Raw genomic sequence first — 23,696 nt, forward strand, 5'->3', positions numbered from 1 at the left:
TAGCGGCCGGCCGCATGTGAATGGTGACGTCAGACAATTGGTTAGAAGGTTACCATTTCCAGAAACTGGAGAGGATTTTCACAGTGACCGTTTTAGCCGATTTTCGGCTAACTTTGACAGATATTTTGTTTAAAAAACGAGTTTGACAGAAAATTTGACAGAATGGGATTTTTTTTAGCAGATTTCTGGCAGAATTGTATAAAAATGGTTGTTTGACACTAGGCAGAAAAACATGGCCAATTTTAAAAAAATGGTACATTTGTATAAATAAGCTTCAGTGTTTTCAAACAAACCTTTGCAAAATAGGATAGGTTGCCTGGTCTAGGTACTGAGGCAGTGGCGCACCCAAGAGGGGGAGGGGGACTCGGGGGCTTGAGCCCCACCCCCACCCCCAAGAGGTTGTCATTTTTTTTGGGGGGGGGAGGTAATTTTTTTTAGTTCCACGACTTGACCTTTGTGATTTGTAAGTGGCCTATTTTCGAGCAGTATAATGAGGGTGTGTAAGTGGCTCCACCAACGTCAAAATAGTCCCCCCCCCCCCCTCCCCCAGCCAAATCCTGGGTGTGCCACTTGGCTGAGGTTCACTGGGAACCGGACTTCGTCTTGGCACAACCGCGTTTTGCCTGAAATTTATGCAATTTCATTTATGGGACTATAGATTGTTTATAATGTCATTTGAACCGTAATTAAGGCAATATTACAACACTTGCGTGTGATTTTACGTGTTTATAGTGTATTTTTAGTAATTTTGGGGAATTTGGCCGATTTTTGATAAATCCGACAGATTTTCAAATTGCATTTAGCAGAATTTGGCCATGTTCTTACGGTCACCCTGCACACTGGAGAGGAATATAATTTAGAAACTTCGAGACGCACGTGAAGCTTGAACGTGATTGAATTGCCCGTCTACTAAGCGGCAAAATGGGCGATAAAACACAGGTAAATTTTGCCTTTCCACTTTTATTTGGAAAAAGAAGCAACCAAAGTATTTGAATGTTGTCATACGGTGAAATTATGTTTAATTGCACTTGTTATTTGAAAAATATTTGTCGTGTTTGTGCCCTGCTGGAGTTTTGATCTGTTCACTGCCAGTGGTAGCCCCATAAATGTGGCCTATTTACTGGACTGCCTCCGTAAACATAGGCCACACATCCACATGTACAAAAATCGTGTCGACGGAGCCAAATTTTGATTTTCACATTTAGGCTTAGTTTGTAGGTTTTTTTTGCTTTAGAAGCATACTCACCCTCTTTACAGGGTAGCGTCAGTATCACACTGGGAGGAAGGTACACTTATCATAATATATGCCTACGTCACCATGTTGATGAGCAGGTCGTATGACGTTGCTAGAACATGAATTATGCAGATCCGTGCCAACGGCCGAGGCGCAGCATGCGCCAGATGAAAGCGCTGGCACGTGTGCAAACGATAGCCTAGCAAAGCTGACCGTCAACATAGCGGCGGTTTATTACCCCATGGTCGAACTAGCCCGTTTGGCGAGTCAAACATTATTAGTACAGCTACGGGCAAAGATGAAAAGAAAGGAAGAAATAAATCATTGCATTCAGAAAGCAAATCCGTTGCTGTATCAATTTATGGTTAAATAGATCTGTCTATTAAAACACTGACGAGATTGCCTCGGGATTCTCAAAAAGGACAACGCGGCGGGCAAGCACAGTAACCGGCCCTGATCAAATTACATTACGTTTGAACGGCATAAAAACAAAAACGACATCGACAATGCATTTTTTTCTTTCTAGTTTATTCATTTTTGTAGATAGAGGATCTTGATACAATATTATTCCCATTCCTTTTTTACGAAACTTTCAGTTTTGATATCCATGTCCATGAAAACTTACAAGGAATTGTACGTGCCTGTAAAGTAGTTTAAAAACAGCAATGTCAGTGATGTTCATCAACTTTTTCGTTTGCAACAAAAGTGCTAAAAAATCCTAACTTGGCCGGCCGGTGCTTAATTGAACAACTAACCTGATTGCAACTTCGTCAAACATCACCACTGAGAAATAACTTGAACCTCAGTTTAAAAGTTAAAAATATTCAACAAAGTTCTTTTGAAGGCCCATCTTTAAAAAAAAAGTGGATTTTATAAATCATATATTGTTTGCGAATTGCTTATGACTAGAGCTTGTTGTTGACAGTTGTTGAAACAAGTATTCTGTGTCAATTTCTTCTTTGTTCCAAGCAGTCAGAATGATGCACAATAAATTGCTTTTTTTTTAACAAACAGGTTTCTAGGGTCATTGCGTTTTAATGGTGATATTATTTGAACGGATTGAGCAATTTCAGTAATTTCTTTTTTTTATCTAAAAGTAGTTTCTGAAATAGGTTTTCCAGTCATTATACTTATTTTGGTGCTACATATTTTTTTTAAAATATGAAATATATTTTTGGAGGTTTGGGTTCAGCTTTTTTTTAAACTCACCCTGCACTGCTGTTTAATTTAAATAAATGAAACGAGAACTGTTTTATACTCAAGGCTTCTGCCAGTGCACAGTTTCAGGAGCCATACATAAAGCTTGATCTCAGTCCACGACGCGGCGCTAGTATAGCGCCGTGCATGCGATGCACGTGTTCGCAACAAGGTATGCATTATGGTATGCATCTACTACCATCATCCGGGACATCCATGTCCTTACGTACTGCATAATTCATGTTTCCAGTGATGCTAAATGACCTCCGTGGCGAAATGGTGACGTAAGCATAAATTATGATAAGTGTACCTTCCTCCCAGTGTGATACTGACGCTACCTCTTTACAGGCTAATCAGAAAGTGCTGCCTTTTTCAGATGTCTAATTTTTGTGAAATTTCATGTTGAAATTTTGATACGCAAACGTGTAAAAATGAATCTGGAAATTTCACGAAAAATATACATCTGAAAAAGGCAGCACTTTCTGATTAGCCTATAAAGAGGGTGAGTATGCTTCTAAAGCAAAAAAACCCTACAAACTAAGCCTAAATGTGAAAATCAAAATTTGGCTCCGTCGACACGATTTTTGTACATGTGGATGTGTGGCCTATGTTTACGGAGGCAGTCCAGTAAATAGGCCACATTTATGGGGCTATGCCAGTAGTCCGAAAATTTGGGACTCTCAATACTGTGTATGAGAGTCCCAAAACTTAAGGTATTGAAAACATGCAAAACAAGAAAAGAGACTGGCACCTAAAACAACCAGTCCAAGACAGCTTCAGTACTGCATCAATCAACCATGCCAAAAGAATTTAAGAAACATGTGGCATGAAGCGGGAACTGGTCTTGTTGTGCCCATTCTTGAAAATCACGCAATCTTAAGAATGTGCGCGCATTCTTAAGAATGTGCGCGCATCCTTAAGAATGAGCGCCCATTCTTAAGAACGAGCACGCGTTCTTAAGAATGAGCGCTCATTCTTAAGATTGGGTGGGAATATCACGTGCACAATTTATGAATTTTGCCCGATCTTAACAAACATTGCACGACATAGTTATGTTAAATGAAATGTATAGCGATTAAAAGGGAAACAATTTATATAAAGAGGAAAGAAAATGTTCTATGCTTCTGTACTCGTACAACTACGATAATTTGAATCAAATTAAACCTGTTATTATTGCTTTTTTTTCTGCCCACTATGGGAAGTTTTGTAATAATAACGGAGGACTGGGAACTAGTCTGGGAAGTGCTTTGTTTAAGCTAGACAAGTTACAAGTCCCTGTATGTATCATATGCATGCCACGAAAAAAAAACGATGTCAAAAGCTGCCAAAATTGCTCTTTTGACTAGATAGAATCCAGCTCTGTGACGTAATGGTGGGGTGTGAACAATAAATTGGTGGCAATTTAAATGGGAAATAGCATTAGCACTATGGGATGTCGCAGTATTCATTCTCATTCTTCACATTCTTCATTCTTACGTTCCCCCCCCCCCCCCCCCCCCCCCGCTTTTATTATCCCAAAAATCAGAATTCTTTCCACTAGTATTATTATGTCTCTTATTAGGTCCCCCCCCCCCATATCAATACGCCTATACTTATCATATCCACTCTACTTTTCAGCGCCTTGCGTTGCAACAGTATAATTATTGAGAATCAGTGAACGAGGATGCAGCTAGACTTGCCAAGCGCAGCCGGTGCTCGGCATCGACAAGACCGTTATCTTGTCGCGCATTCTTAAGAATGTGCGCTCAATCTGGAAGAGTTATTTTTTGCGAAGATTGCGCAAGGATCCAGTTGCACATTCTTAAGAATGTGCATGCACATTCTTAAGAATGCGTGATTTTCAAGAATGGGCACAACAGTCTCAATGTACTACACATTTCTCCATAGTCAAGCCACCAGACTATTTACACTGAATGAAGAGGTCAGTCTTTAAAATAGTTGGACCATAGTTGGACATGTATCAGTCTACTAGAGTCTAGTATTTAGCCCCATTTTGAAATCACTTGACTTCCCTCTCATGTGCAAAATATTGAAGAAAAGTCTCCTTTAAAAATTGAATTGAGTCTGCAAACTTTGTTGGTGAAATACTGAGGACATTTTCTTTGCCCCAGTGGCATTTTTGGAGAAATTTGCTGGCTAAACTGTGAGTAAAGTGGGCCTGATTTAGTTTTGCACGTTTCAGAGCACTCCAGAGTGCGTTGAACTACGGTACCCTCCGTACAAACGCTCCACTGATTTGGCATACTTTGGTGACATGTACACGGTATGCATTTTTGTGCATGACCGCACAAGGACAAAAGGCCCCTAAAAAACTGGTAAAGTCGAGAATACAAAATGGAAAGACAGTAGGGGCCTAACCCTGGATAGATGATAGATCCACACATTCATGACATTCCATAAGACCCCTTAAATTGTTCTAAACAGCCGGTAATTTTGAAAAAAGAACAAAATAGTCTGAACTTACCGCTCACAATTACATGTGTCTGCGTCTGCCGAGTTGCACATTCCATTTCACTGACATGACTGATACATAATTTATCGCGCGTGTGTGACGTCACTATTGAAGAAAAACAAGTTGCGCTTACTCAACGACTGGGCACGGGACACATATCAGTACATAAAACAGTCGTTGAGTAAGCGCAACTTCCCAACTCCAAGGCTCCAAGGGTCCGCGCCTCCACGGCTCAACTGCCATGACTGCCCTGTCACAAGCGCGCCCTCCCGTCCTAGCCGTGGAGCCACAGTCGACCTACCGCCGAGAATTGCGCCCTCTACCGGCGCGTGGCTCCATGCCTCCGTGCCTCCATGCCTCCGTGCCTCCATGGCTCCAGTGCCCCGTTACAAGCGCGCCCTCCCTTCCTTTGCGAGGAAATTAATATGGATATGGATGCTTTGTTCTCAAAAAAAATGTAGTCCTAGGATCATTCATATGGATATCCTACCGCCGAGAATTGCGCCCTCTACCGGCACGCGACTCCGTGCCCCCACGGCTCCAGTGCCCTGTCACAAGCGCAACCTCCCTTCCTTTGCGAGGAAATTAATATGGATATGGAAAAAATTGTCCTAGGATCATCATAATATGGCTCCATCCACGGCTCCGCGCCTCCATGGCTCCGTGCCTCCACGCCGCCACGGCTCCGTGGCTCCAGTGCCACGCGTCACAAGCGCCACGCGTCACAAGCGCGCCCTCCCTTCCTTGAGAAGACAAATTCGCTGTACTTGGCACTTTTTGCGCGTCTGCATATTATTGTACTTTATGCCCACTGACCCCATCTGTTTCCATTCTTGGACCTAGATAATCAACTCCTGACATCGTTCTCTCTGACGGCATTTCTCCTATCCTCACATTGCCAGCCAAGGCTCCAAGTACATCTGGCGTGGCCCTGCATTCTATAGTTACTCCCCCAATACTTCTTGACATAATCACGTTCATTTAGTTAACACGTATAAGGGTTGAATCGATCCCGATTGGTGCAAAAAAATGATGAAAACAGTCCCCTTTCCGTACCGAAGCTACGATTGATTGGCCCGTCTGATGCCGCCCACGATATGCACTACAAAGACGGTGTCGGTGGTCTGTTTTCAGACCAAAAGACTCTGACGTTGCACGTTAAAATGTTAAAACTCAAGCTGTAGCTTCGGTAAGGAAAGGGGACTGTTTTCATCATTTTTTTGCACCATCGGGATCGATTCAACCCTTATACTTGTTAGCGAAATGAACGTGAGTATGTCAAGAAGTACTGGGCATAGTCTGGGGGTACAAATATACAGCGGCCACTCCAAAACTCACTTCCATTCTGTGGTGTTGCTTTATACCTGACTACAGTCTAGCCCCACTTGTGTGGCATCGGTATTGCTGCGCTGTACGTTCAGCTGGCCACACATCTGGTTTCCCAACCTACTGAGGAGTTTAGTCCAAACTCTGGCGCACCCTTTTTTGACAATTTTTTAAAATACCATTGTATATGGTTGTATTCTAGGCGATCGTGTAGTGTAGGGCCCAGTTCCTATAAGGGAACAAACTCCACTTTAAAATCATTGGACCAACCAAACTAGTTGGCGACATTCTCAATAAACAGGTATGTCATAGATAGAGGGCAGGGTTTTGATTTTTTGAGAGAAATTTTGGGGTAAAAATGATGATGACATTGCGGCGACAACACGCGACCCGAAAATAAAGATGGCGATCACCGCGCGATGTACCCTGAGCACGCACGGTGCGCTGAATCGCAAGGCACAAACCTTGCAGGAAAATCGTGATTTCTACCCCAAGAATCTGTTCAAAATTGCAAAACGGGTGTCATTAGAATTGAGAAAAGTCTGCTTTTGATTATAAAGGTGATTTTTGAGCAATAACAAAATTTTGGATTCTAATTTGATCAAAACAAAACAGGGGCCCTTCACTTCACGATCGCAGTATGATATTGCGATATTCCGATTTTTATCAAAAGGTATGCGTTTCCGAATATTTTTTTCACGAAAATCGTATCGCGGCGATATTATCATCCTATCGTCCAACAAGACGGACGTTATTTAATTAACATTGTAAAATTAGATTCACTTACAAGACTTTTCAAAACGCACAATTTTGGGGGTGATTTCAGGTGGATGATTTGAAGGCAAAGGGCAATGCTGCCCTCCAGGCAGGGAACGCCAAGAAGGCCGTGGACTTCTACTCCCAGGCCATCAAGTTGGATCCAGCCAACCATGTGCTGTACAGCAACCGGTCTGCTGCTTACGCTAAGATGGGAAACTATGAACAGGCTCTTCAAGATGGCTGCCAGACGGTGGAGATCAAACCTGATTGGCCAAAGGTAATCAAAGTAGTGTGTTAACCCTAACTCCCCGGGCATTTTTGCTAGGATGTAACCTCAATCCTGCAAAATCCTCCTTTATTTCTTGAATGTGGCCCTGGGAAAGGTGACCACTGCTTCAATCGTGCAAAATCCTACGGCAGTCATTGTCAGTATGTTGAGGCACAGCTAATGACATCCTGGAGTAGTGCAGAGGATTTCAAGTATAATATAGGCCTAAAGTTATGCACGGCTGAGCATAAACAACACAAGGTCCTGCCCAAGACCTTGACAAAGTGCATCCTCCAAATTGAGCAACACACTTTTGCCATGTAGCGTCATCCTGCAAAATCCTCCATTTTGCAAAGAGGTTTTTGGAGGATTTGGGAAGGTTAGGGTTAAAAAAATGAGTAAGCCTTCTTTTGTGTGACCCAGGCTAATGAATACAACTGGAATATCCCCAATTTGCTGCAGGTCTCTGATTATAACCGCGTTCACTTGCCAATAGTCTTCTTGGTTTATGAATAGCCTTCCCATTCGAAATCAGAGAGTTCCCACCCTTCTTTTTTTCAAATATTACAGCTCTGGAGTGTTTTTGTTCATGCCCAGTGGTCATTGAATCCAGCAAAGTATAGCCATTCATTTGGATAACAATGCATTCAGCACTCACTCATCACTTTTTGTTGGCATGACTTTGAGTTGGATGGGTAGTTCCAGTGAAATCGGATAACGTTCGGTTTGAAAAAAAATTGGATAGCTGGATTTTGAAATCTCTGATTTCTCCCACCACTAGTTTTGAGTCTTTAAGAAAATATTATTCAGTATAATAAAAACTCAGTATTCGTAAAAGCAACATTTTTGTTTTTAGGCCCCTAGGTTTGTTAGATTCTAAAGGCACTATGTTTTGGTTATGGTATGCATACTCAGGCATGCCCGCAGATACGTTCCCTACCTATTTCTGTACTGAAGTAAGGAGCAGAAGTAAGGAGCAATAAGCTGCTGTAGCAGTAAGCAGTCAACCTCTTGTTTATGTGCGTGTTGATTGGGTTTTTTTTTCTTTGGATGTTATCAGGGTTACTCTCGTAAAGCAGCAGCCCTGGCATTCTTGAATCGGTATGCCGAAGCGGAGGTCACATACAAAGAAGGATTGGATCACGATGCCAACAACCAACAGCTGAAAGACGGCTTGGAAGAATGCAAGAAACACCTCACAGGTACACCTGTCAGAAGCTTAGTTGTTTATAAGCATTTTTTTATGGGCCACCTGTTTCCAATAGACCAATCCATTAAGCCCCTCCTCAGGAAGTGTTGACCAATCACAGTCTTGATTAACCCTCCTATGCAAACATGCATTCTGAGCAAAGCTGTCCTTGCAATCAAAATCAATCAAGTGACTGTTTTCAACAGTTAAGAGCTCCCAGCCAACACAAAGCAGGACTGACTGGCTGTGACTGTTTATGTAACGTGATACAGCTATGTTTTGACTGTAGGCCATTGATAAGCCAGCTGTACTTACCACTTGCCTGCTTTTGTCTGTTGACTGAATTTGACTAGTCACAGTGCTTGCTTGCCATATGATCTGACTGTAGGTGAGGGGAGAGGATTGATTTTTTTGACTGTCTGTGACTGTTCAGACAGCAGTAGGGTCAATGTTCGACATACCTGTACAAAAGTCTGACATGCATGCACATGAAACATGCAATGTGGCATTGAAAAGGAGCACGACGTGGGCATGGCCTAATGGATCCGTCTATTTCATGACACTATCTGCCATTTTGAGGACTCGCTGCGCCGACAAAGAAATTTCTGCGCTAACACTCTATGCCTAAATCCCTTAGTTCTGAGTTGAACACTTACACACAAATGACATTAAAGGAATTGCAATCATTTTCAAAGTAGTCATAAATATTGCACTTGCTTTGATCTGTTCTACATGTTCTATTTAGGGATATACTGTTTGAAACGTATGCTAAGTTCTGCTTAAACCATGAGCCAAATTGTGGTTTGCAAAAATTGCAAATTTTGTTTAGACTTCAAGGAGTTTTCAGGATGTGGAGAATTCCTTGTAAACATACATTTTTTGGGTCACTTTTATCAATTTTTGGGGTTCCCTAAGAAGATGCACAATTTTTTGCAGGTACATGTAACTGTGCTGCTGCACACGAGGTAGAAACCACTCTTTATTTTCCTATCAAATTTCATGAAAAGGATCCTCCAAAAAGAGAGAAAAAACAGCCACATTTGTTTTGCTTGTAGAGGATTTTCAAGTGAATGCTCTGGATGCTAAGCCATTTTTGGTAATCCTCATCACCCAATAGGGAGCATGTGGGCTCTCTGTATCAGTACTAACTTGAAATTGGTCCTATTCTCACTTACCTTTTTTTGTTTGTTCCCCTGACTAGGGCCAGCCGGTAGCCAGCCCTTGAACAACCCATTTTCAGGCCCTGGGGTGATGGAGAAGTTAAAGACGGATCCTCGGACTAGAGACTTCATGAAGGACCCTTCCTACATGGCTCTACTCAAGAAGCTCCAGACAGACTCGAATGCTCTCGGCAGGTCAGATTCCCTTTGGTGTTGATGCTGAAATGTTACAAACTTTGTCACTTTGCTCTGGTTTTGAATGTATTTTTGCTAGTTTTGTTTGAGTTGTGGGTTTGTATAATCCCATTAAAATCACAGCTTTTACTGAAGTATTATTGATACCCCTACCCCCCCCCCCCCAAAAAAAGAAACACATCAAAACAAAACGCAAAAATGCATTTAACACACTCAAGTTTTTTTGGAGCACTTAGAACGTCAGTCTTGGATGCAGAATTTATCATGTCGCCATGTTGGACTCTTGTGAACGGTCTAAAACATACAATTTTACTGGATCTTTTGAGGCACTACACAAACCTTGCACATCATTGGTTGATTTTCAACTGCTCTTTGTGTCATATTTGTTGAACAACATCATGGCAGCATCCTTGAATTTAATGTTAATAAAAAATTGTCTCAAACAAATCAGGAATGTGGGAATGTGGTTTATTTTCCCTTTTTTTTCATTGAATAAATTGGAAGACCAGATTAGAAGATGAACCTGAGGTTTTGAAAACTCCCAAAGATTCTGATTTTTATACTTTTCTTTGCCCCTCTTTTAGCTCTCTGAATGACCCGCGTATGCTGACCACCTTGAGTGTTTTGATGGGTGTTGATCTGCATATGGCTGGGGAGGACACGCCAGCAGCGGCCCGGCAGGCTGGTGCAGCAGCCAAGAAGGCCAGTCAAGCAGCGGCAGCATCCAAGGAGGAACCCAAAGAAGAACCTATGGAGGTGGACCCCATTAAAGCCAAGGTTTGTCTCCCTTTTTGGTGTCTTGAGTTTTCTGAGTGAAAAGGACTTTCAGGGCTGCTATCTCATTGCAAGTATATTTTTTTCAAGACCGATGCCAAAATAAGAACAACACACCTTTTCAGTTTGAAATATAACAAGGTGTTCATTAAGAATGTTTCAGTCAAAAGTTGTCAAGGAATGTTTCATTAACCCTAACCCTCCTCAATCCTTCAAAGTTCTCCAGGCAGTTTTGGAGGATGTTGGAGGATTGAGGATGAATGCACATTCAGTACCAGTTGATTTTGGAGGATTGAGGCTGACTAGTGTTTCAAGAAGAGAAAGATTTTGGAGGATTGAGGAGGAATGCATTTTGAAAAGCAGGGTTGTTGGAGAATTTTGAAGGATTGAGGCAGTTGGTATCCTTCATTTGAACACTTGTGCAAAATTTTGGAGGATTTTGGAGGATTGAGGGTGGTTCCTAGCAAAAAGGGCCTAGGGAGTTAGGGTTAATTTTTATTTATTTTTAAATTGTGAAACACAAAGAAACCATTTAATAAAGCTATAAGTTCATGAAAGTGACCGTGAATTAGATCTTCAAAAGGAGCATTTGACGTTGTCAGTAACGATATATTGACTGGTATTTTATTGTGTCTGACATTTTCAATGGCTCAGAAGTACTTATTTTCAGACGGTAGATTTGTAAACTATTGCCAAAAAAATGCCTCACTGTTCAGGATTTGTGATTGAAATACTGTCTTGATTTCAACCCAGGCCGTTGAGTTAAAGGAAGCCGGGAACGAAGCCTACAAGAAGAAGGACCTCGACAAAGCCATTGAGTTGTACACACAGGCCATTGAGATGGATCCCATCAACATTGCATTCCTCACTAACAGGGCAGGTAAGTGCCGGAGTTGTAATAGCAAGCAAGCTACCGCATATCCACTCAACATGCGACACTCATTATGTATATTTTTACTTAGACAGGTAGTTTTCCCTGAAACCTTCTTTTCTGTGGTGCTGTACGTCCCTCTCCATGGGATGTACAAGGGATATCATTCTTGGTTTTCCAATGGTCCTCCTTGACGCATCATTTCTTTCCTCATTTTGAATTGCAAACAGCTTTTTTTGTTTGCCTTTTGTTTTCTGCTAAAATGTCAGGGCCCACGTACAGGTTGATGCAGTGATTCTTTCCTCGCCTTCCACCAATATGGCCCGGGTTCCATTCATGCCCTGGTCTGACGTGGTTTGGGTTTTCAGTCCCCACCTGATCAGTAGGTTTCCGCCAGAATATTCTTCTGGAGTTTTCTTCCCAACTCTAAAACTGTCATTTCGTTGTTGTCTTCCCTTGACAAGTTTTTTTTTTTCAGGCTTGCGAGCTACAGTGCTAAGTGAGTTTTTAAGGAATCCTTGGTTTCATTACCAGAAATAAATAATGATAACTATTCAGAAGTACAGTGTTGAGTTTTTGTGATGTGTTTGTTTGCGTTTGACAGCGGCGCACTACGAGAAGGGAGACCAAGAGGCCTGCCGAGCTGACTGCTTGAAGGCGGTGGATGTGGGCAGAGAGAACAGAGGCAATTACAAAATCATCGCAAAGTAAGTCACACATCAATGGTCTCTGCAATTAACCCACAGAGCTATATTAAATTATCAGAGAGCGTACTCGCTGTACTGTCTTACCACTCGACCACTGAGCTTGGCAGGGTCAGCTGGCAGGTTCGAGTCTCATGTAGCAGCCGGTAAATTGTAAATTGGGCTTTCACCCTACGCCAATTTTTTTTTTTTCAGTGAAACCTTGAAGGGACATTAAGCCCCATGTGTAGGAACAGTGGCTGGGTTCTGCCATCTTCCTCGGGATGGATTTTGATGGATCAGGGAGGGCCGGGCTTAATCTAATCTAAAAAATTCTTAGAGATTCCCTCAACTGCAGAAATTAGATGGAATTGCTTAGGAACAAAATTGCATGCTGTATTTAAGAAATGGTACTGTGAAGTTTTCCTCAAGTTCCATCCCACTTTACAGATTGTAAACTCGCACAACACTTGCAGGGAGACTAAGGTGCATAGCTCAGAACTAAACCTGCAATATGTTAAAGTATTTGGCAAAACAAGTTTTTTTTTTTTAGTCTCTCAGTTTAGGAAAAAATTGCAATTTGTTTCCACCTTTCATTTGCAGGGCCTACTGTCGCATTGCGACGTCTTACGCCAAGGAGAAAGATTACGAGCATGCCCTGGAAAACTTTGACAGATCCCTGGCTGAACATCGGACCCCGGAGACACTTAAAAAGAAGCAAGAGGTATTATTAAGGGTTTCTTTTTTTAATTTTGAAAATAACATTGAAGAATCACACTTTGAATCAGTAGGATTGGTTGAACAAAACTAAAATTAAAAAAATTGACTGAAGAGGGATTTGAACTTGCAACCACGAGATGGCTGCCATACCAACGCTTGACCAACTGAACCATGCAGCCCTTTGTAGGCAGACTATTTCAAACTAAAAACTACAAATTGAAAAAATGCCAATTTTCCTTGTTACTGCTTACACCCCTTGTGGATTATCGTATGTGTCCTCTACGGACCTCACTGTTGCATTAACCCTAACCTTCCCAAATCCTCCAACATCCTCTTGGCAAAATGGAGGATTTTGCAAAGGCGCGTGGAACAGAATACGCGGCGCACTTCAGTACTCTATGGCCAAAGAGCTATGCAGATTTTTGACATGGAGATCAGTTGTGTCACTGTGTATTTTCTGCTTGACCAGTCTTTCTTGTATTTGCATGAGAGAAATGCAGCCTTGTGTAGGGACGAGGCAGGGCACCGAGGTGCGCATGCCAAATAGACTTAGTGTTGCAGTTGTGTTTTGACTGTTAAATTGTCAGTTACAATTATATAACCGACATACAGATCCTTGTCATTTGATTGGTGGAACTCACATCACGTGTCATTCGTTATTACTGCCATTCACACCGGGGCTCAAAAGGTACTATCCGCACGTGGGGAATGGGAAATACTATTGAACGGTTAGGATCATTCTTGTTCCATGACGCGGTATTTGTGTGCAAATGCATGCTGGTGTGCGCGTTCAGCGTTGCGCGTAGCGCGTGTTGTTCCAAAGAGCCAGCGCTACAGCATTGGGTTCGAACATTTCCGTGAAGGGGTGGTTTGGAAGAGAAAAATACATCTTTCACCAATTTTGTATTAAAATAAAAGTTCAAATATATCAAATGACAAGGATCTATATGTCAGTTATATAAAACAAATATTGAGAGGCTTTAAATTGTGAAATGGGAGGTAAAATCTGGACTTTTCCAGTTCACTCAGCTTCGCCTCGTGAAATGGAAAAGTCCAGATTTTACCTTGCGATAATATTCCTCCCATTCCACGCTGAGCCACTCAATATTTGTATATTATTGACGTACATTAGTCCACATTCCTCCTGTTTATCATCAGAATGAATGAACAAGTACCCAAAAAATACAGGCACAGCAAATTTTCACAGGCTGTCACTTTAAAAAATAACACAAGACATTTTGGTTTACTTTGTTTGTTCTCCTTGCTCATGATGTCATCATTTGTTGTGCATTCCTGTAGGTCATAAAATCTAAGAAAGAAGAGGAGAAGTTGGCTTACATTGATCCAGCCAAGTCAGCTGAGGAGAAGGAACTGGGCAACGCCTGCTTCCAGAAAGGTAAGATGGCCCCACTTCCTAGGATTAGTCGGCATGCTCAGTAGCTTATGAAGCTAGACGCAATACTTCCTAGGACAAAAAGTCAACCTGCACAAGCAATTCACCAATACCAGAAACTGACACTCGATTGCGCGTGAGTGCGCGGCACACGTGCATATTTACAGAACCGGGTTATTTTTGTTTTCACGAAGTGACACCCGGCACAGTGCGGCATTTCTAGCGCGCACTCCTTACGTTTTCATTTTCATGAACTGACACTGATCTTAATTTTACCGGTTAAAACGTAAAACGGAAGGATTAAATTCATGTCAAACCTTTCAAAGCGTTTTTCTCCGTACTGTATTGTTGCAACATGCTTGGGTGGCAGTTCGTGAAAACGAACGTCATTCTAATTTGCGTCAGTGTTCTATGTTTGCACTACCCGGTGTCAGTTTGTTAAACCAAAATTGTTTATTACGTGGTTTTCACGAACTGACACCCACTTGCGTGTGAGTGCCAGTTCGTGGTGTCGGTGACGAATTTGATGCTGTCAAATACGCTAAGGATGCACTTACTGTACGGACTTTATTGGGACTAATGTGGTTAATGGCTGGTATTTGACCACAAATTCGTATCCTTGTGGAGACTCACACACAATAGGGAACAAAACATTGTAAAGGTCTCCACAGGGCAATTTCTATAGATGAATAGGTCTCCACAAGGTTTTCACGAAATAGATATATGGGTTTTACTCAAAAACTAGGAATTTCCAAGGTGGGTTGATCAGTCGCAAATGGAAGAGTTTTAGAAAAGGGATATTAAGTCCAAATTTCAGCCAAGGAAACTAATTCTGGTTAAAATAAGAGCATTTTGAAACTTCACTTTCAAAATTGAACACTTTACTACACGAGAACAAAGAAATGTCTCCACAAGGATGCAAATTTGAGAATGTGTGGAATGTCCAGTGGTAAATCCTCTGCTTAATTCAAAGTGTCCAGGCTGATAGTTGAGTTTGGGTAGTGGTCACTAGAAGTGGTCACTAGTGGTCAATAGAAGTGACCACTAGTCAAGCGACTGGTGGTGATAATAACAATAATTATTTATGCATCTATATTGCACAAATTCCATATGAATATGATCAATTGAGCATCACGATCATTATCCCTGTTAATCAGGAATGAGACCATTTTTTTCTGCAGCAGGGCAATTCCACGGTTACTCACGTTACATTTTTGATGTACTTATGAGTTTCCTTGGGCTGTAATTACCTTACTGAAAAGGTTTAATAACCATTATCCCCATGGTAGATAGAGTAGACCTAGACCTACCTAAGCACCAAAGATGACATCCAGAAAAATGTGTTATGTATGATAAACAAGACGCACAAAATCGGTTACTCACGTTACATTTTCAGTAGGTCTAGGTCTACTCTATGTACCATGGGGATAGCAGTCATTAAACCTTTTCAGTAAGGTAATTACAGCCCAAGGAAACTCAAAAGTACATCAAAAATATAACGTGAGTAACCGTGGAATTGCCCAGCAGCTCAAGATCAGTGCAATTTGGTCTTTATATACCTTCACAGGTACCCATTTATACCCCTGGGTGGAGAGAGGCAATCGAAGTAAAGTGCCTTGCCCGAGAGCACAAGCACCATGTTCCCCCTCAGGGTTTGAACCCATGTACCATGGCACACAATTCGAACACCCTAACCATTGGACCACAGCACCCCACTTCACTGCACAACATTATGTTGTATCTAACAAGGGAGAAACCTCAAAAACAGGAAAATGTGCATCAAAGTTTGTCCCATTACTCAATAAATGCAGCCCACCTCTCTTTGAGGAGCATGGGTAGTGCAACTTCAGATGACTTTGCCTAACCACCCTGCTTAGCTGCCCTGCTTAGCATTTTGCTAGACCAGGTGTTCACTTATATATTGCCTCCACAGGGGACTATGCCACGGCCGTCAAGCATTACTCAGAGGCCATCAAGCGCAGTCCAGATGATGCTAAGCTGTTTAGCAATCGGGCGGCAGCGTACACCAAGCTAGCTGAGTTCAGGTTAGGCTTGGCAGACTGTGATCACTGTATCAAGATGGAACCTACGTTCTGTAAGTACCAAAACATAAGCATTATGTTAATACAGATACAACATGGTTTGAGGGTGGACTGTCGATATTAGCTCCCCGAGGTATTGGAAGTTGACAAACTAGTTCCCGGGGCTTTATTTTTGATATCAAGAGGAGCTAATATCGACTGTCAAACGAAAACAAATCACATAGGGATGTACATGAAATGTGTTCATTTTGCTTGAACAACACTCACTTTTTTGTGATCCGTGACAGAACTTAAAAACGGTGTTTGTGTTTATAGTTCCGTAACTTGAAAAGTACGTAGGTGATTGGAATGATTCATGTACTTAAAGAAAGCTTATGAATGGGACTTTCATATCCTAGATTTTGAAAGTGCTACATGCAGAACTTCATTACAAAAATGGTCTTGCTATTTGGTTTCCCTTGTTTTTTTTTACTCACCCTGTAGTGCCCAGATACTATTACTTTAAGTGGGGCTTGTTGGCCACTGAAAGTTGAAGTTGTTTGGTGTTGGAGGAATTATTCTGTTTTGTTTTGGATGTGTTTTGTTTGTGCTGTTAATTTTTATGCAATGTCAGGGCAAAAGTAGTAGGACGGCAAAAAAATCAGCCGTCCCAGAACTCAAGAGCTTTTGCAGAAAAGTGTAGCAGTTGCAATAATTCCAGAAGTTTCTTCTGAGCGTGGGTTTTGAAACGAGACTTGTTTTTCCTTTATATCACAGTGAAGGGTTATCTACGGAGAGGCTATATTTTGTACGGGATGCATAGATACAGTGAAGCCAGAACAGCGTTTCAGAAGGTGTTAGACATTGACCCAAGCCATGCGGTAAGTAGATGAGTTAGTGTCAAAGAAACTTCAGGAAAACTTAACTTGCTTGCCAAAAGTCGGGGATGTCATCAATTCAATCACAAGCCAAATCACAAGTCGCCCACAAGTCAATCACGCAAATCACAACTCAGTCGCAAGTCAAATCACTAGCACCGGGGAATGAACAGTGAGAAACCAAGTCCATCTGAATCATTCATCAGTTGACTTGGGACAGGATGACGGGTAATCCTTCTTTAACCTTGGCATACCTGAATCCATCAAAATCCATATCCCTGTTTTGGAGCATTTCGGCGGATTCAGGATACCTCCATATTGAAAACAGGGGGATTTTGATGGATTCAGGATTGTAAGCGTAAGTCGCCCTCAGGTCGATCTTGCGACGACACAGATCAGTCGGTGACTGACTTTTTAGGATCAAGCCGCGTCTGAGCTACGACCGTCGGGCTCAACTCAGATGCCGATTTAGTGCGACCTGAGTGTTACTGCAACGATATTAAAACGATCGGCATCAGTTGGCGCTGAAAAAAATCACCAGTCGTAAGAGTAGAAAAATTTCAACTTCTGCGACGTGTTCCGGGACCATCACACAATTTCTCAGTTTTGTGACCTGAGCATTATTTTTCTGCTTGATGCCCGACGGTTCCGTCGTGGCGCAAGAAAATTGTGGGTTGACCTGAGGCCGGCTTTAGCGGTACTGCAGGATTTTGATGGATTCAGGGTACTTCCATACTGAGCAGTCACCGACACCAACATGTTTGTGCATGACACAATAGGTGGATTTTGGCGGATTCAGGATACTTTCTAGTAAAAGTGCTCAAGGGGTTAGGGTTAATAGTGGCTTTATGATATACTTTACGATTCATCTTTGTAATGACTTGTGAGTGACTGTTTGAAACACATTTGTCATTGACTTGTGATTGACTTGAGATGACCTGTAAATGACTAGATATGAGTACATGACTGGCACTTTTTGTTGTTATGACTTATTGACTTTGTTAGGACTTACTGACTTTGTGTGGACTTGGTTGTCTTTCTGAAGACTTGCCATTGACTTTCTGTGGACTGCTCTTTGTGTTGACACTTGATAGACTTTGCGATGCATCGTAATAATAGTTTTTGATGTCATGATTGAAATTCTAACTCGCAAATACTGTGATTCATTTGCAGGAGGCACAGCAGCAGGTCACCAAGTCCATCATGGCCGCCAGGTCACAGGTCAACAATGATGACCCCGAGGACATCAAGAAGAGAGCCATGGCCAATCCTGAGGTCCAGAAAGTCTTGGGGGATCCGGCCATGAGACTCATCCTGGAGCAAATGCAGAGCAACCCCGGTGCCGTACGAGAGTAAGTCTCGTTGAAACCTTGGGCCGAATTCACAAAATACTAAGACGCGTCTTAGGAAGGGTAACTCATCTTAACTCACGACTCGTCCTAGGATCGATTTCACCAAACTTAAGACGTCTTCAAGTCCTAACTTCCTTAGCAATATACAGCTGAACTCGTCTTAATTTAAGATTGGCCTGAGATGTCTTATCTCATTAAGGCATGCGTTAATTTGTATGTCGTCTGGAAACATTGCCGTTAAAGACGAGTGTCGGCCTAGAGTTATAGTTTCGAGAAAGAAAACGGCTGTCGAAACAGATTTGAAAAGATTTCTGATACGTGAGTAGGTTTTATGAAAAATAGCTTATATACAAAATTTGATTATACGCCCAACACCTAGTTGACTTTTTAAAATAGAGTGATGAATAGGGGAGCAAGACTGACTTTATCGTATCTTGTGTAGAACTACCTTGTGTGCGAAATAGATCGAGTAGAGTAATTTTTCTGGCAAGAGTTCATGTTCTTTGCACGCTTGCGGGAAGTTGGTTTTGCATGTTCCTTTTCATCGACTGTTTTGTCAAACGGTAAAAACAAACACGAAACAGCCATCAAATTGGTAGTTTTGATGCTTCTTGCTTAAGATGTGTTTAGTGAAATTGGTCTGAGGACAAATCTTAGCTATCAGATTTCCATCTTAGAGTTGGGACTCGTCTTAAGTCCTGAGAAAAGTCGTAAGCTAAGACGAGTTTCGTGAAATCGGCCCCTGATACCAGTCTTGCGATTGAGTCCTAACGAAATATACATGATACAAGTAGGAAGTGAACAATCCATGAGACTGCCCACTGCGCATGTGCACTACAACCGTGCCCTTCTCGAATGCAACAAACAATGTTCCAACCATGCACATCAAACACACATGCAGGCATGTGGGACTTAGGTGCACGCATGTCGGATATTATTCATGTCTGTAATTGGTCAAAGGGAATGTACAACATTTGCAAACATCAAAAAACAAAACTACTAAATAATTATATAGTACCTTACTGGACTGTTAGAGAATGACAGTCTAAAGCATCCTGTAAAATCATGGCACCTAGTGTGCTGTCATTTTCAAGAAAAGTGGTAGTTTTGTATCAAATTTCCAACGCTGGTTGGCCGACCAGCGTTGGGGAAAAAACTAGATTTTTTTTCAAATACTGCCCCAAATTTACCATATTTAGTTGCAATCGATTACAGACTTATAGATTGGTTCCCTGATCTTACAATTCCCTGACGTCAACCTCATTCCCATGGGTACGGGATCTTGCTGCGCCATGTTGTTTCCCATCATGCCTTGCGCGATCTCAACCCCTGGATTTGTGTAATTTAAATGTGTCAAAATATGGCACATTATAATTAGGCTGCAGTTTATCTGTTTTACATGCCGATGCCATATTTTGAAGAATCAATCCTTTCAAACATAAGGTTTGGACGTTGCGTTATTTAGCAAAGATTTTGTTTTAAATGTATGTACCCCTTTCATCCCTTTACAACCGAAGATACAGGGATTTTTTTTAGCGAAAAACGAGGCTGCCATAATCCATATCGTACAGGCATCGCGAGTTTTGAATAACAAAAAATTGTGTACGTGACGTGACATGCAAAGCACGCGAGCGCATTATGGGCACGCCGGCGTGCTGTCTTCGAAATGCGCGCGCAGTATGCTCTGAATAGCCAAAACTTCAGACAAGTCAGTGTAACAATATTTGCTATAAAATACTGAACCCCCCCCCCCAAATCCATCCATTTCTGAAAATGACAGCAAAAGCAAATGTTGTACATTCCCTTTAAAACACCATGAAGTGGGGCTTAATGGATCAGCCTGTTAAGCCTGAGAAACTTGCCATCATATTTGGAGCACATTGTGCAGTGGCGATTATGGGTAGAAACCTGAGTATCTCGACGAAGAAGTTGCAACAAAAACAAAAGTTCAAGAGGACTCAGATTTTGAGAAAATGTCAAGTTTTAAACCACGTTCGTTGCGGTACTTGCACATTGCCGGCATAGTTGTGGCAGACTGTCATGGCTTATTTCCCAACACACGTACTCCTACGCATTCAGAGTTAAGGCTGTCCCAAATATACTAAATATTCGATCATCAAACGATTATTTGAATAGCATTTTGCCGGTTCGAGTATTCAATAAAAAAAAAAGGAAGTTGCCGCGCTACTTTCTTGGTGTACCATGACCGCGGTACCGGGAACTACATGTTCCTTATTCTTTTAGAGGAGAGGTATGATGTCATCAAAATAATATGTGACGTCTGTTCCTTCCTTCATGCATGGTCCATGGTGGTATGAGGGTCGGAGAGTCACATTGATTGACGACACCCGTCGTGTTTGGGATTCACGTCGCCTGCTATAGTGCTAATAAGCAATTGATCTCTATCTCCGCCTCTCTTGCCGATGGTTCCACTCTGAACAAATAACATTTTAAAAAGAAAAACCATAAAAACTCACCTACTACTAGTATACTCACCCCCCCCCCCCCACAAAAAAAGTGAATTCTATACCGAGTTCGAGGGAACTGTTCAATTAAAAAACCAACAACCGTGACTATACGGTAATACTGCACTACCAGATGCCACTTTTTGTCAGTGGCATTTTTTTGTCATTGGAAGTTCATTGTTCCCTTCCTTTGAGCGAGTTAAAGCCCATGATTGGCAAGTTTCGAATATTCGAATATTCGGTCAAACGTAGTTTCGAATATCGAATACTAAATTATTCGAAAATGAACAGCCCTATTCAGAGTACTCAATAGAGGCGAAGAGTTGATGGAAATTTAAGGAAGTGTCCCTCTGCTCTGCATTTGTGCCCATACTGATGAAAACTGGTCATGCGTAGTCCGTGCCATACATGCGCTAACCAGGGTGTGCATCCAGTAAGTCCACACCATCGTTGATTTCAGATTTTTGTTCTCCTTTGCCTCTCATCAACAGACATTTGCAGAATCCAGACATTGCGGCCAAGCTGGATGTTCTTGTACAGGCTGGTCTGATCGCGATACGCTGACAGCGGCGTTGCAGTCTGCTATGTGTGTCCAACCCATCACGTCCTAATATGTAAAACACGGTCAAACCTCAAGAAATAGTGTGATATCAGTATGACTGTAACTGATTATAAACGATCCCTTTGAGACATGAGTTTGACCAAAGTATTATCAAATATTACAGTCTGATTTTTAAATCAGAAAATTGTTAATTAATTGTTGTTTCCCTTAACTGTGTTGAATTGTGACAAAGTGTCACTTAACGGGATTGGGAAATTGGGAAAGTGTATTTTTATTATTTTGTATTTTCCCTTTTTGCTAGCTCTGGGATAATATTCAAAACACTTCTAGTGTAACCAGACTAATTTCATTAACTGCTATTTCACTTGTGACGTATTAGGATTCCAGACCAGCGTTAGTCTCTGTGAGGCAAACATAGATTAGAAATACATATCTTTTTTTTTGTATTATTTCTTGTGAGTTGAAAGGAATACTCGGACAAGAGGAAACTCTATTAATCCTATAGACACCAGTTTCTTTCATACGAAATTGACAAATATAATCAGTGTGAAGGGTATGAATGTGTCATACCTGAGACAATTATTAAAAATCGGTACTACAATCATTCTTGGGTATAATTTACAATATTTGGGAAGCAGATTTCAAGAATTCTACATGGAATAGTTACACCCAAACTAGACCATCGTCCCAACTTAATTTGGGAAAGTACAGTTGGGACTGCCCAAATGTAGTTGGGACTGTCCCAGCTGTAGTTGGAACCACCACAACTGTAGTTGGAACCACCCCAACTGTAGTTGGGACTGGCCCAACTGTATTTGGGACCGCCCCAACTGTAGTTGGGACCGCCCCAACTGTAGTGGGGACCACCCCAACTGTATTTGGGACTGCCCAACTGTAGTTGGAACCGCCCCAACTGTAGTTGGGACTGGCCCAACTGTATTTGGGACCGCCCCAACTGTAGTTGGGACCGCCCCAACTGTAGTGGGGACCACCCCAACTGTTGTTGGGACTGGCCCAACTGTATTTGGGTTAACGAATGGTTCAGATATTTTTTTCCCCATGTAGAATATGAGAAAATTACCAATTAAATTTGTTTTGAAGTAATCAAAATATGACTGGTGTTGTATGAATTTTGTGACGTGTACTTGGGTCTCAATCCACTGGACAACCACTGGATGCAAGTTATACAGAATGATCTTATTAAAGAGCACCGCTATTAAAACAGGAAAAAATAACAGTCTTTTAGGCCAAAAAAAAAAGTCTCCGGTTTCTGGTATGCGCGCGCGTCGCCGTAGCCATGCGCGTCGGCAAAATGAAAAAGTTTTTTTTTCAATGAAAGATGATGTCTCAAAACCGCCAAACTCACTGGTTTGACTGGAATCCTGCTGCTGCACAATTTTAACGTGTTTTTGGATGAATAAGCTTTATGTTGCCTCTCTGGACTCCCATATATTTGCACTAAGTTTAGTCGGGCACCATTTGCAGTCATCAGCCGACATTTGAGGCCAAAAAAATCAGGTAAAAAAAAAAAAAAGCCGCGTCACCGCACCACTTTTTGGGCAAGCTCCATACCAGAAACCGGAGACTTTTTTTTTTTGGCCTTACTCTCCCCTTATTTTGAGAAACGAAATACATACAACAAAGGAGACTCCAAATGGCTATTAGTTAGGAAAAAAAAGAGGGAACATGCAAATCAGCTCTAGCTTATTGGTTCTCCAGGTTCCGCATCCGTAAAGACACAGGAAATACGTCAGAAATAATAGTGAGTCATTGAGATAGGAAACCAGTCTAATTCACAAGTGACAGTCAGTCAGTGAGATAGGTAACCAGTCTAATTCACAAGCAACCATCAGTCAGTCGCAACCTCATTCCCAAGGTTCTACTATCAACCTCCAGACAGTAGTAGACCCGGGAAGGTAAACTTGCTTCCTGCATTCTGATTCGATCCCGCAATAGCAAGTGACGTGGTGATTTATTTCAAATGTACATGAAGTGTACACTATCAGTGTGAATTATTTCGTCCAATCCTAGCTAAAAAACAATCATCCCTTTTTCATTTTACTAATTATAATCACACATTGTATTTAGTGTAATACTGCACGTTAGATGAACATTGCAACTTGGAAAAAAATTTCTGATCGCATGCCACAATGAATTGTTATCTGTACCCAGGACATAGCGTTAAAAGAAAAACCAC

General features: G+C 41.7%; 1 protein-coding gene across 1 annotated transcript; it reads left to right on the forward strand.

Moving 5' to 3' along the window:
* Positions 1-830: 830 nt before the first annotated feature.
* Positions 831-22,611, forward strand: LOC119740585 (stress-induced-phosphoprotein 1-like). The gene is made up of 13 exons (XM_038215934.1): positions 831-939; positions 7,036-7,245; positions 8,297-8,438; positions 9,627-9,780; positions 10,365-10,557; positions 11,308-11,434; positions 12,030-12,132; positions 12,712-12,832; positions 14,128-14,224; positions 16,155-16,316; positions 17,020-17,123; positions 18,294-18,472; positions 21,429-22,611. Exons 1-13 carry the CDS (start codon positions 922-924, stop codon positions 21,499-21,501), a joined length of 1,683 nt encoding a protein of 560 aa, XP_038071862.1. The 5' UTR covers positions 831-921; the 3' UTR covers positions 21,502-22,611.
* The last annotated feature ends 1,085 nt before the right edge of the window (positions 22,612-23,696 follow it).

The sequence above is a fragment of the Patiria miniata genome, unplaced genomic scaffold (assembly GCF_015706575.1).
Source record: "Patiria miniata isolate m_02_andy unplaced genomic scaffold, ASM1570657v1 HiC_scaffold_5, whole genome shotgun sequence".
Taxonomy (NCBI): Eukaryota; Metazoa; Echinodermata; class Asteroidea; order Valvatida; family Asterinidae; genus Patiria; species Patiria miniata.

Excerpts from the sequence above, each read along its gene's own strand:
- LOC119740585 (XM_038215934.1), top strand. Across the intron at positions 8,439-9,626 it reads ATGCAAGAAACACCTCACAG|GGCCAGCCGGTAGCCAGCCC; the intron begins GTACACCTGTCA and ends TCCCCTGACTAG. Across the intron at positions 10,558-11,307 it reads TGGACCCCATTAAAGCCAAG|GCCGTTGAGTTAAAGGAAGC; the intron begins GTTTGTCTCCCT and ends ATTTCAACCCAG.